This window comes from Lissotriton helveticus, chromosome 3_1, assembly GCF_964261635.1.
Source record: "Lissotriton helveticus chromosome 3_1, aLisHel1.1, whole genome shotgun sequence".
NCBI classification, from domain to species: Eukaryota; Metazoa; Chordata; class Amphibia; order Caudata; family Salamandridae; genus Lissotriton; species Lissotriton helveticus.
Genome location: NC_136061.1, coordinates 328,385,260 through 328,398,766, shown reverse-complemented (window position 1 = coordinate 328,398,766; position 13,507 = coordinate 328,385,260). Strand labels below are relative to the sequence as shown.

Below are 13,507 nucleotides of genomic sequence, written 5' to 3'. Positions count from 1 at the left end.
TTTCATCACTTCATCTGATGGTGCTCCTGTCTTTGGATCGCTAGGATACTCATCACTTGGCCAGTCTACTGCAATTTTACATTCTGTCCATAAATCAACAGGAACAACAATATTGAATAACCCATCTAAATCTTTTAACAACACTTTTGAAACTTTTACAAATCTTTCAACTTGTCTGTACCATTCTACAGGTTTCTCTCGTAATTTAGGGAAATCATTTGTAAATGACAAAGTATCTTGTCGAGACCATGGGACATGTACATAACCTCCACCTGGCACTTCTCTCATTGGACACAACCTTTCCACTTTTTCTGATTCTTTAACATATACTCTGATGTAATGCTTTTCCCTTGAGCTTCTTCCTTTTTCTTTATCCATCTAGCTTTCCATCTATCGAAATCACCCCATTTTTGCAACAGTGATAATAACTCTTTGATCTGTAGTTTTCGTCCTGACACATTCATGTTTTCTAAATCTGTGTTAGAAAATTCAGCTCGGTATGGTTTCTGTAACACTTTCGATTTACCAATGTCAATTCCTATTTCATTTGCCAAACTCGTTAACTTTTCATGAAATGTTTTTGTATTTTGAGTGATACTTCGACATATAAACAACAATTCATTTTCATTGAATGCATTTAATCGGTCTAAACCCACATTTCCAGCAAGCAGTTCTTCCAATTCAACTATTAATTTAAAAATATCCAATGTCTTTTGCTGTGATTTTGGTTTTTCTATTTCACGAGACCATCTTTCAGTTTCTTCTGGGGTAACTACTGTAGCACTTCTCGTACCTGAGGAAGTTTCTATTTGTACCTCTCTGGAATTTACAGGTGTAGTTTCCTAACTGAGCTACTTACTGGTTCTCCTATAGGTAAATCCATCAAGGAAATTTCGGACTCACATTCACTTGCTTGATCATCCACGATTAGTGTTTCTTTTCTTGGCTGCACTACAGGTGTAGTTAAAACAAGAGGTCTAGGACTGGTTTGTTTATCTCCGTATAAAGGAACAACAGGACCTATAGTTACTGGAATCGTTAAGGCTTCAGGACTTACATTTAACTGTGTAATTTTCTGAATTAATTCATTTCTTTGTTTATTTATTGCTTCTTGTTCTTTTTCCTGCAATACTTTTTCTAATGATGCCTCATGTATTACTTGTGGAACCAAAGGTGGCTTTAAGAACGGAGCACTAGGATTAACTTGATTTTGCTCTTCATTATTAGGTGGCGGATTTTTCATTAACAAATCTTCCAAGAAATCATCTTCTGGGTCAGCACTTGTCATTAGATTTTTTGTTTTCTCTGTACTTTTACTCCCTGTTTGTTCTTCTAGAGCTCGGACAGGATATAATCCTTCCACTAACATGGATTGCCTCCATTGTTTCATCTGTTTATCCCTCGTCTCTTTAGGAAATTTTAGATAGAATTTATTCAAATTTGTATCACTTCTAGATCTATCTCGCTCAAAAGCCTCTGTTTCCCATTCCTCTAGTGCCTCATATTGGGTTAACCTAGGTCTAGGATCTAATTCATTCATGCGTGCTCTCAAATTGTACAAAACTCTACCATTAAAGGTACCATTTTCTGGAAATGCCAGAATTCCATCATCTTTTGTGTATTCTATCCAGTTTTCTAACCATATGCAAGTGTGATAGCCCCTTTCAACCATCATATATGATGCGGGCGTATTCGATGGTGGAATGATAATCCCTTCTCTTGTTTTTATCGGCTTATCTTTTTTAAAGAAATTTGTAACTTTCTTTTATCTCCATACATGATATAAGGTCTCCCTCTAATCATCTGTTCTTTAGCAAAACCTAGATATTTGCTGTCAGGTCTATTTCCTATGAATCCTGGATCTAAATGCCACATATATTTTATGCCGATTTACTTCGTGATGACACTCAGTTGTTTACGAAAAACCTCCAGTACCAATGCGTTTCTTATTTTCAGTGGCCAATCAACGCTTAGAATTCAAATAAATCCAGCCAGTAATTGCGCTGCTTTTTCTCATGAAACAAATTCTCACGCTTCTGTACTCACCCCTCCTTTACAATAATACCTCAGCTACACACCCGCTGTCTCAACCAATACCAGCGTGGCTCTGAGTGACGTCAGCGCAGCTCCGCAACTGACTCCCTCTTTTGCAAGGTAATACGAGAACTTCCTTTTATTCACTTTAAATATTCATTCTCGTTAATTTACAACGTAAAAACATACGCCATTGTGCCTGAGTAACTAATTCAAAGAAAAGAATGATTTGTTTCACTGCGAGTAACTCCCTTCCATTTACTCTTCATACACTACAAGTAGATCCCTTCCGTCTACCTTTCACGCAAGCATCAGAGAACCAGTTACTCCCACAGGCTTACCCTTTTCTAGGTAATGTAAGGCCAAAGTTTCACCAGCAAACCCCTTTGCTGTCATTCAAGCTCAGAAGAACCTGTTACTCCTTCAGTGTGACCCTTTCTAGGTGATATCACACCAAAGTTTTACTAGCGAACTCTTTGCTATCAATTATTCACACATTTATACAGAAAGGTCCCTAAAACAGTGCTTCCGGTTTTACCTAACCATGCACTTACTTCCTCGGACAAGTGACCTCACTACAGAGTGGCTTCCATTTACCACCTGATATTCTGCCCCCGGGTTTTCCAGACAAAACGTAAAACAGGTACGAACAGTTTTGGTTAATACATAAAATCAAAATAATTTTAAAATACACAATGCAATTTGATTTAACCAACTAACTACCTATCTTAACTAAACCCTACCCATACTGCTGCTACCAAATTAACTGATAGAGTGCAAGCTCACCTGCTCAACATACTCACCTGGATCCATAAAACTAAGCATATATTTAAACAGGTAATCTTACACTCAATCAATTTTTAAGTTTTACCATTCGGGATCTATACCATTTGTCTTACCAGTCCAAGCCACCGATACCTATAGTCCTAAAGGATCAAGGGAGTTAGCAAGAAAATATGTAGTATAATAACATTCAGCATTTCATAAATAACCACGATCTCAAGAAAAAGGTTTAAGTTTCTTTTATCTAAGTAAATATTTAAAAGTTTGAAAAACCATGAAATCAATCATTTCTGGTTCTATTTAGAATGATGAAGATTAGAACAAACATATGCAAATAATTTGAAAAGAAAATATCATTAAGCATTTAGACAAAGGGTGGGTAGAGAACAGGGAAAACAGTACAATGACAAACCCACACTTTATAGTTACCTAGAATGGTGTGTTGACCAACCCTGGCCAAGGGCTGAGACAAAGGATAAGAGTCCCAATGTGCAGGTGCCAGCAAGAAAGAACAGGTGCAGATCAGAATCAGGACAGGTTACGGACCAAATTGCATCAGGACAGAACCACCACAGGCTAAGACTGGCACCCACAGCTAAAGTGCAACGCCTGCATCACAACCCTCTCTGCAGCTAATAGCCGAACCCCTATTGGGTCTTCAAACTCCTTCCCAGAACCCCGATTGGGTTATCGAATCTTCTGACAGAGTGCTCCGCCAGCAACTCTGCTCTCGATCTCCTATTGAGTGCGTTGGGTCAGTGACAGGTCAGCTATTCGGACAAGTCGGACAATCTAACTAACTAAGCCTACCCTAGTTATACTATTTTTCAGGTCAGTGTACCACCCCCAAATGTTGCAAATGTGTGAATCCCCCAATTTTATTGACAAAAGACGAGGAGTAGTCATCACACCATACTGATATGAGGTAATTTGTCAATCATGTATTTAAATGTTCCCTCCCATTACTTTATCTTCCCATGTACTTTTTATTCCGCCCGGTAGTGAATGTAACAATAAGACATTTAACATTTTATTCAATTCAGCTTCCTTTGGCAAGGTGAGGATGTCGCTTTTCATAGTTTCTTAGTCCATGTCAGTTTTCTGGCACTGATTCAAAGCCATTGACTTCAGTGGCTTGGGGTTTCTTTCGCACAGGAGCAGTTTCTCCAAGATGGAGTTCAGAGGTACATTTAGGCCCAAATACGATACATGGAAGAATAGAAAAGAAACAGTTTTAGAGACACAGAATAAAATGAATGCACTGTATACCACTTCTTTCTACTCTATTCCTATTATTTTATTTTAACTATTGCATTAAAAGTTAGGCAAAACAAACAGCTTAGCAAAGCAGCGATGCAAGCTTCTTGCACGTTAGGACACAGAACAGCCATCTTAGTTCTAGTGCGCAGAAGTAAAAGTGTTCCCACCAAGCATGTCACGTGAGTGTGACAGACGCATGCGCAGTAGAAAAATCCAGCATAGCAGCAGCCATTTTAATGCAAGCGGATTATAGTTAGTAAAAGCACATTGTTGAGCTTCCCCTAGATACCTAAATGTCGTCTAATGCAATATTAATATGACAAAACATGTTAGTTAGTACATTGATATTGTTTTCGAGAGGGCTGAATACAAGCAAGTCACTTTACGTGTGCAACCTTGCTCCATCAGTGTAGACTTGAGTGGAGTGGCGCAGAGTACCTTGGAGTGGTATTGTGTGGAGTGGAGTGGTATAGAATAGAGTGGAGTAGCGTAGAGTATAGTGGCGAAGAGTTGCATAGAGTGCGGTGAAGTAGACTGGAGTGGCGTAGGATAGAGTGAAGTGGAGTCGCATGGAGTCACATAGAATGTAGGGGCTTAGAGTACTGTAGAGTGGCATTGTGTGGAGTAGATTGGTGGGGAGTGACACAGAGTATAGTGGTGTGGCTTAAAGTGAAAAAGAATGGAATTGAGTGGGATAGAGTGGTGGTATGTAGAGTGGAGTGGCGTTGAGTGACATGGCGTACAGTGGTCTGGAGTGCCATAGAGTAGCCTGGCATAGAGTAGAATGCTTTAGAGTGCAGTGGTGAGAGTGCCCTAGAGTAGCATTGTGTGGACTGGTGTAGAGTGGAGTGGTGCAGAGTGGAGTGGCATAGAGTTGAGTGCCATTATTAGAGACGGCAGATATGGGTGAAAGCAACATAAATTAGAATTTGTTTGCCTGTGTGAGAAGTAGGAAAGCACATTCCACGTCCAGAAATGATCCTGCACTGCTTACCAAAAGACGAGATACAACTAAAGTAAACAAGAACACATTAATTGGTCCTTGCTCCGGAGGAGCTACCAAAAGTAGAGAGCTAAGCAATCGAAAGATTGCAAATGAGAGTGACAATGAAAGCAACTAATGGTATGCTAAGTGCGAATTGTAAGCCCACTGTACTGTAAGCAATATGTCTTGCAGCAGAGTGCATGTGGTGTGCAGGTGAGTCCTAAAATTACCCCCAAACCCTGGCAGAAAGCTTCCAGGGTGTAAGGGTCATGTGGTTTCACAAAAACAAACGTGCTTTTGGAAGTTTTTTTGAAAAACAAAAATGTTTTGCTGATCGGCCGCATAAAACATAGCAGCTTCTTAGCAATCTCAAAATATGATGGGCAGCAGTTCGCTAGGGTGGCAAATGTAATGATCCCCACCACCCTGACAGATGTTGGGCCATCCACCATTCTCAAAATTAGGCCCTAAATCCGGATGTAATTTGAATATATACAGACACAACTATGAAACCTTTTGATATGCCTGTGAAAAGCTGTAATTTTGCAGGGACATACAAGTTTGCCGTCGTGTGCAGCACTCAAACTCTAATTACATTTGCCACACTGCAAACCCTAAAATTCAATTTATTTTCACTAGGCCACCCGGCATCGCTTCTGAATCTTAAGTGTAAACAACGTTTTATGAATGCTAAACTACGATACAATTGTTTACAACACGTTTGCTGGCAATGTTGAAGTGTTTGTTATGTGTGAATTAGAAAAAGAAAATTATAGTAACCTTTCGTGTCTGTTATCACCCCTATATCATTAGTTAAAATATACGGTGACTTTCAGTGAGCTGTAATACGTTCCAACCAACTCTCCCTTGAATGCATATCTTTTACTTTTAAGTTGAGGAAGAGAGCTGTCTTGTGATGATGTCAAATATGTCAGCTGGATAAGAATAGCCATATATTCATGTGTTTAGTGGTTAACCCATTACTACATTCTTTCATTTCAGGTAATGCTTGGGAGAATAGAGAGCCACCTTTAAAGTATCAGGAGCGATTGGTAAACTATGGGTATGTAGCAAGGAATGTTAAACTTAAATATAAAGAATGGCATGGTGTGTGATTTTATTTAATAAACTAGTATGTAGACACCGTCATGATACAAATAATGCAGAACCCTGTTCTAAATATCTTTAACCTGTGCAAAAAGTGCCAGCTCGATAGGGGTATTAATGTTCTTCACTGCCACGCTAGGGCCATGTGGTAGAGTGCCTCGGCATCAGTGGCACAACCACAACATTTTTTATTTTGTCTGCTCGGACCCCATGTGATCAATTGAGCATTTCTTGTGGATTCTTCTTCCTGCAGATTCCTCACCTGATGACTATTCTTCAAGTAACAGATTGGGTCCGGAAAACATATTTCCCCAGCATTAGCTCTGAAGTGCCTGCCAGTGACAGAATGCTACTTCAGTCTCAGCTCTATCCTCCCAGGATAGGATGACATCAGACTATTTTTTGTGCTCCCTTCTGCACAGGAACTGGTCTGGCAGTTTTGATTGGACACTTAGCAGCTTTTCAGTTACTGTTGGGGAGCCTGTCATTCTGCAAAGAGAAGCCGTTTGGAAGGACTTCATGTCCCGACCACCCATGCTCCCAGCCATGCTCAATAGCGCGCTGCGTCTCAGTTACTGTTAGGGGGCCTGTCAGCCTACAAGGAGAAGCCGTTGGGAAGGCCTTCCCATCCCGACCACCCCTGCTCCAGCTGCGGCGCAGGACGCGGGCTTGGACGGACCCGGGCCAAGGGCGGGCCTGTCCACGCCCATCGAAGGCTGGACCCTCCCTCTTGGTTTTTGGTATGGCCAGGGACTGCCGGAGGACTCCCCCCTGCCCTCCTCCCCTCCCCCCGTTCCGTTAACAAACATTATTAAATGGACATGAGAGGTATTTCTTTTCTTTGGAGGCGGGGGGTCGTACAACCCCTGGCCGTATTTATTAAAACATAAAAATAAATTAAAAATATGAAATAAACAATATTTACACAATTACGCAGAAAACATTGCACAACATTTGATTACAATTGATAAATACAGATATCAGATGGCTAACCTTAACATAACTCTAGTACGAGGTATTTCCTATCCGAATCTAACGTATGAATCACATTATACAATATTTCTTTTCTGCGTATCCTATTTGGGCCTACGGCAAGGTCACTAACTGGTGTCAGATCCTTATCACTTAAACCACGCCCTCCTGTCGGAGTGCGCATGCGCAGAGGGCCCGTTTACCGTGAGGGTACTTCCCCCCCCCCCCCGGTTACCCCCATACTCCCTATTAACCACGCCCTTCCGTCGAAGTGCGCATGCGCAGAGGGCCCGCTTACCGTGGGGGTACTTCCGCCCCCCGGTTACCCCCGTACACTCTATTAACTCCATTAAAGGGGGCCCTTGCATCTCTGCGCCGTTTACTGGCGTCATTGTGCTCGTGCGGGGTGGCCAACCAGCCTAGAGAAAGCGTGACTCCCCCCTCCCCCAGGTAGCCAACAGGCTGTACCTGCCCCTGGAGTTCTAGGAGAGACCACTTGGCCCTCCCCTTGGGAGACCCTATTCAAGAATGGCGCCGCCCTCTAAGGACCTTAAATTTACTGCTCACCAATCATGACCTTACCGCCGCAGGCCAGCGTAGTTGACCGACTATCTGGCCCCCCTACCCTTCTATACTGAAAGGTCATGCCTTGTCCTTAAAATTCACAGACCTAGCCAACTCACTGCAAGGTCATGCCCTGTCCCTATACACTACTAACTAGGCAAGAAGATTCTCTGCGACGATTTCACCCCTAGGTGTGGACGAATGGATGCCGTCTTTTAAGAAGCACAACACCCCCCAGATGCACCCCTGAGCTATAGTCTGAAAGTGTCAAGCCCTAGCTAGCCTCAATAGTTTGTTACAAGGAAGATGTTTCCAGTGGCCCCATGGCCTCACAGACTCGCTTTCTCTCAATTGGAAACTTCTGGCATGTCTGGGTGTACCCTGGGCACAGACATGTTGACCCACCCTTCTACCCAGGCGTGCCCAGTCCTTCCCCAACCCCTCCCATGTGCGGGAGAGATATGCTAGGGCTGTCTGACTCAGGGAAAGTAACCCGCCACCATGGGGCCACTAGATGGGGTCAACTGATGGCATCACACTGTGCCCGATAAGCCACGGCACCCCAGCCGCGAACACTAATTGTTGGTGCAATTGGAAGGCTACCCAGGGCACCACAGGCCCCAAGATCTCTTACGAGCATATCATGAGATCCGTGAACCACCTACCCTGACCACTATGTTCTGGGAGACGCTCTGTGTAATCCTACTTCCCTACTCTGGACTATCCCCACTGTGCAGTGTTTGCTACGATGGCAGCTGGGAGCACAGGCGCTGTAAAGACAGATTACTGTTTCCCGACCAGGGGTGCTGAGGTGTTGCATAAGCCCCTTACTCCTGGGATTGGCCAAGCTGGCAAGGCACACACCTGTGTAGCAGCATACTGCTACAGTACTACGGCTGGCACAACCAATTAGCGAGCGAGGTTTCCATATATGATTTTTAATTGTTTATGGGGTCCCCGCACATGGGAGGGAATATTCAGTGCTTATGACTTTGATGAGGATACCCCTATAAGAGAACTAGGATTACATGTAAGTAACTTATCCTTGTGGCATTCCCGCTGAGATACTTTTATAGGCCAAGGAGTCATGACTTTCCTTAATTCAGCCATCCACAGCGCGTACCCAAGATGTGGCCCATAGGAATCTTCTTAAGGCAACTACAGGAATAACTCTGGCAAATAGGTTCACGCCACTGAATTCACTAGATGGATGTGATTGACGGTGTGTTGCCCCTCAGGCCAAAACATACTTTACCACAACAGGGGGAGGCATAGCCTTAGGATCATGGACCCAATGAGTGTAGAGGGTGTAGCTTTATTTTTGAGCTTTTGCTCCTAAACTTTTATAATGCAGGAGGTGCCCATGGGGAAGAATGCAATATCATCCTTTTGGGGGATGTTGGGGGAACATTATTTTAGGAGGACAGAGGTGCCACTACATATTTTTAGCTGGGGAGTTTAATATTCATATGTGTGGAGTTATCAGGCAAGGGGGGTGCAAGCCATGGGTTGTGCGTGAGATGTAGGTCTGCATATAGAACATTCCAGCCAGGGCATTGTACTTAACACCTTATTGAATGAATTTGAGGTAATTTTGGCAGTGAACAAACTGCGCCCAGATAAAACTGATATTGTCCCTACATTCATTGGTAGAGGGTGCTAGTCTTTTATTTTTGTCTCTGTGCCCTTCTTTTCCCTGATTAAGGCATTTCAGTAATGATGAGTGTTTTAGTGACCATAACCCTGTTTGTGTCTTAACTGGATGGCCCGAGTTAATAAACCTATTAAGCAGGCTTTGGGGGTACCTCTTAAAGCTTTAAATGGTGGGAGGAGATTAAAGTGGGGTCAAATTGTCCCAGAGCAGTTTCTCAAATCACTCTTATATCAGAGTCTTAGGGAGTTTGTCATTTGTCTTGCTAGCAAGATCTCTTCAACTGACATCTTGGATGCCTTTGAAAGTATTTCCAGGGTTATAGAGAAGTTATTACAGGCCCCAGGTGGGTGTTCCACCATTTCTGGACGGAGATGGCTTGATTTGGAATGCTCTAGAGCCTCCAACAAATTGAAGCAGGCCCTAGGAGTGACACCTCGTGACCAGGTGGCCGTTAAGCACCTCAGGAGAGTATATAAGATGGCCATAGCAAAGCGTAAGTCCGCCCTGAAGGAGGAGACCTGGTCAGATTTAGTGGAGGCTAGTACCTTAAGCAATTCCTCTAAATTTTGGAGCTTCATTAATAGCCCATTTTTAACTGGAGAAACTGGTAATTTAATGGACGCCCATATCCTAGAGGAAGACTGGGTAAAACACTTTAAGGGCATCTTTCAGAATGACATTATACATTATATTGCGAAAGTGGAAACTTGGGTGCCTGTATTGACAGCAGTCATTAATGCCTTGGTCCAGGTTGGCTGTCCTGAGTTTTGGGCCTTATCAATTATTGTTCCCATTTTAAAAAAAGCTGATCGGGACAACCCCCTTTGCTATAGACATATTTCTCTCTTTGATTCTGTGGTGAAGGTGGTGGGTCATATAGTTTTATACAGACTGGTAACCTGGGCGAATGAGAGTAATATTTTAACCGGGGTACAATACGGTTTCTGCCCCGGGTTCTCCACAGTGGAACGATGTTTACATTTATATTTGGTATTGAACAAGTACACCGTGGCATGCACCAGTTCGATCCACCTAGGTTTTATGGATCTTTCCTCAGCATTCGATCGGGTAAATAGATCGAAGCTATGGCAGTTGATATCCTCTATTGGTATCTATAGGGATGTCCTCTTGTCTTTAAGGGTCCTTCACAGAGATACCAAAGCAGTTGTCTGAGAGGGGTGTGCCAAGGGATGCATTCTGGCCCCATTTCTCCTTAATGTATATATCAAATCCCTGGAGTAGGTCCTCTTGGAGGCACGAGCTGACTGTCCACAGGTGAGCAACCAAAGCTTGCTGGTTCTCCTATATGCAGCTGATGCTGCCCTCATGGCGAGGACCGTTCGGAAGTTACAACTTTTGTTAAACTTCTTCATCCACTTTATGGGAGACTTGCACTTGTTGGTTAATCATAGTAAATCGTTTGTCGTTTGTCATGCAGGTGGGTTCCCGTACACTGCAGCACTTTACTTTTATGAAAGGAACCTTAACAATTCTGAAGACAAATGTTTTTTCCTTCTTGGGAATAGTGTTTGACGACGCACTGAGTATGTCCCCCATGATAACCCGGAAGAAGGGGGACCTAGTCAGAGCGACCACAGCTGTTTTTAATTTTGATTCCAGAGTAGGGGATAAACTGATTGGGTCTCTTTTGAAGATTTATAGACCTCCACAGGGCTTGGTCGCCCCGCTCACTGCTGCCGCTCCTGCCTGCCTTTGCCGCCTCCTGCCTGCAGATTCCTTCGCTCGCTGCCCGCTGCTCCTGGGAATTTCCCGCTGCTCCTGGGAATTTCCCGCTGCCCGCTGCTTCTTGGAATTTCCCGCCGCTGCCTCCCTGCGGCCCCGCCCCCCTGTGATTCCATTCGCCGCCCCGCTCCTGCCACCCAGCTGCTCCTCCCTCCCGGCTCCTTACTTATGACGCCCCCAAAGCGACCGCGCAGTGGACGCGCGCAGCGGGAGCGCCGATTGAGCACCGAAGGTGCGCCAAAGGTAAGCCCGTCTGCGCCCGTCCGCGCCTGGCCCGCGCCCAGCGCCAGGACCCCTGGCCCTCCCCGCCGAGGCAAGACGACCCGCCTGACCTACGACGCCGCCACTCTCAACGCACTCAATGCTGGCCGGACCCACGCCTGCTGCCGAGCCACCCCGAGACGCACCTACGGACCCTTCACCTGCTGCACCTGCAAGTTCACCTGCCTCCGAACCTGCCCCGCACCCGCCAAGACAAACACCAGCAGCAACCACCTCAAGTGCATCCTGATCAACACCCGCTCCGTCCACAGACACGCCGTGGAACTCTGGAACCTCCTCGACGCTACATCACCGGACGTCGCCTTCCTCACGGAAACCTGGATGAACGCCTCCTCTGCACCTGACATCGCCATCCCGGACGGGTACAAGATCATCAGGAGGGACCGCATCGCCATCGTCCACAGGAACACCATCCGCATCACGACCGAAGCCAACGACTCCTTCGCCGCAGCCGAACATCTCCACTTCCAGATTCACACCGACCCTAAGACAACCCTCAGAGGCACCCTCGTCTACAGACCCCCGGGACCACGCACACAATTCAGCGAAGACATCACAGACTTCATCAGCCCGCACGCCCTCCCCTCCACCGACTACATCCTCCTCGGGGACCTCAACTTCCACCTGGAGAACAACAAGGACCGCAACACCACCGCCTTGCTGGAAAACCTCGCCAACCTCGGACTCAAGCAACTGGTCAACACCCCCACCCACTACGCCGGCCACACGCTTGATCCCGTCTTCTCTTCCAGCAAGTACATCACCTTCAGCCACGCCACCGGACTCCACTGGACCGACCACAGCTGCGTCCACTTCAGATTCAAAAGATCCACGACCCACCACCACCCGCAACAGGTACCTCACAGGAATTGGAGCAAGATCACCGCAGACCAGCTCACCACCTCCCTCAGCCAGAGCCCACCCGCCAACACAACGGACCCCAACGAAGCAACCCGCAACTTCACACAGTGGCTGACCGCCTGCGCCGACGACCTCGCGCCACTAAAGAACCCTCCCAGCAGACCCAGAAGCAAGAAGGCATCCTGGTTCACCGACGACCTCAAGGACTCCAAGAAGACCTGCTGCACCCTCGAGAAAGCCTGGCTCCTCGACCGGACCACCGACAACATGACCGCCCTCAAACACGCTACCCGCAAGCACCACCAGCTCATCCGCACCACCAAGAAGATATCCCTGAAGGAACGACTGGACAACAACGCCCACAACAGCAAAGAGCTCTTCACTATCGTCAAGGAGTTCTCCAACCCCAGCACCGGCACCAACGACATCACTCCGTCACAAGACCTCTGCGACTCCCTCGCCTCGTTCTTCCACCGCAAGATCGACGACATCCACAACAGCTTCGGCGCCCCACCCACGCACCCAACCGTCGAACCAACGCCCCCCACCGCCACCCTTCGCACCTGGACCATGGTGACCACCGAAGACACAGCCCGCACGATGAACACCATCCACTCCGGATCACCGACCGACCCCTGCCCACACCACGTCTTCAACAAGGCCGACTCCACCATCGCACCCCAACTCCGGAACATCATCAACGCCTCCTTCAACACCGCCACCTTCCCGGAGAGCTGGAAGCACGCAGAGATCAGCGCCCTCCTGAAGAAACCTACAGCGGACCCCACCGATCTCAAAAACTTCCGCCCCATCTCGCTCCTCTCTTTTCCTGCTAAAGTCATCGAGAAGATCGTCAACAGACAGCTGACCGCCTTCCTCGAGACGAATGGATCCCTCGACCCCTCGCAGTCCGGCTTCAGAGCCAACCACAGCACCGAGACCGCCCTCATCGCAGCCACCGACGACATCCGGACCCTGCTCGACAAGGGGGAAACAGTGGCCCTCATCCTCCTGGACCTCTCCGCTGCGTTCGACACGTTCTGCCACCGCACCCTAGTCCAGCGCCTCAGCAACATCGGTATCCAAGAGAAGGCACTGGAGTGGATCATCTCGTTCCTCGCCGGAAGAACACAAAGAGTCCGCCTCCCCCCGTTTCGCTCCGAGGCCACCGAAGTCATCTGCGGCGTCCCGCAAGGATCTTCACTCAGCCCCACCCTCTTCAACATCTACATGAAACCTCTCGCAGCCATCGCACGCCAGCA

General features: G+C 46.5%; 1 protein-coding gene across 13 annotated transcripts in view; it reads left to right on the top strand.

The window, feature by feature from the left end:
- The window catches only part of SPATA22 (spermatogenesis associated 22), a 1,667,071-nt gene that overhangs the window by 400,156 nt on the left and 1,253,408 nt on the right, over positions 1-13,507 (top strand). For all 13 annotated transcript variants that reach the window (XM_078679926.1, XM_078679924.1, XM_078679925.1 and 10 more), the window contains one exon: positions 6,065-6,125. In XM_078679926.1, the coding sequence (XP_078536052.1) occupies positions 6,065-6,125 (61 nt within the window). The remainder of the gene's footprint in view (positions 1-6,064; positions 6,126-13,507) is intronic.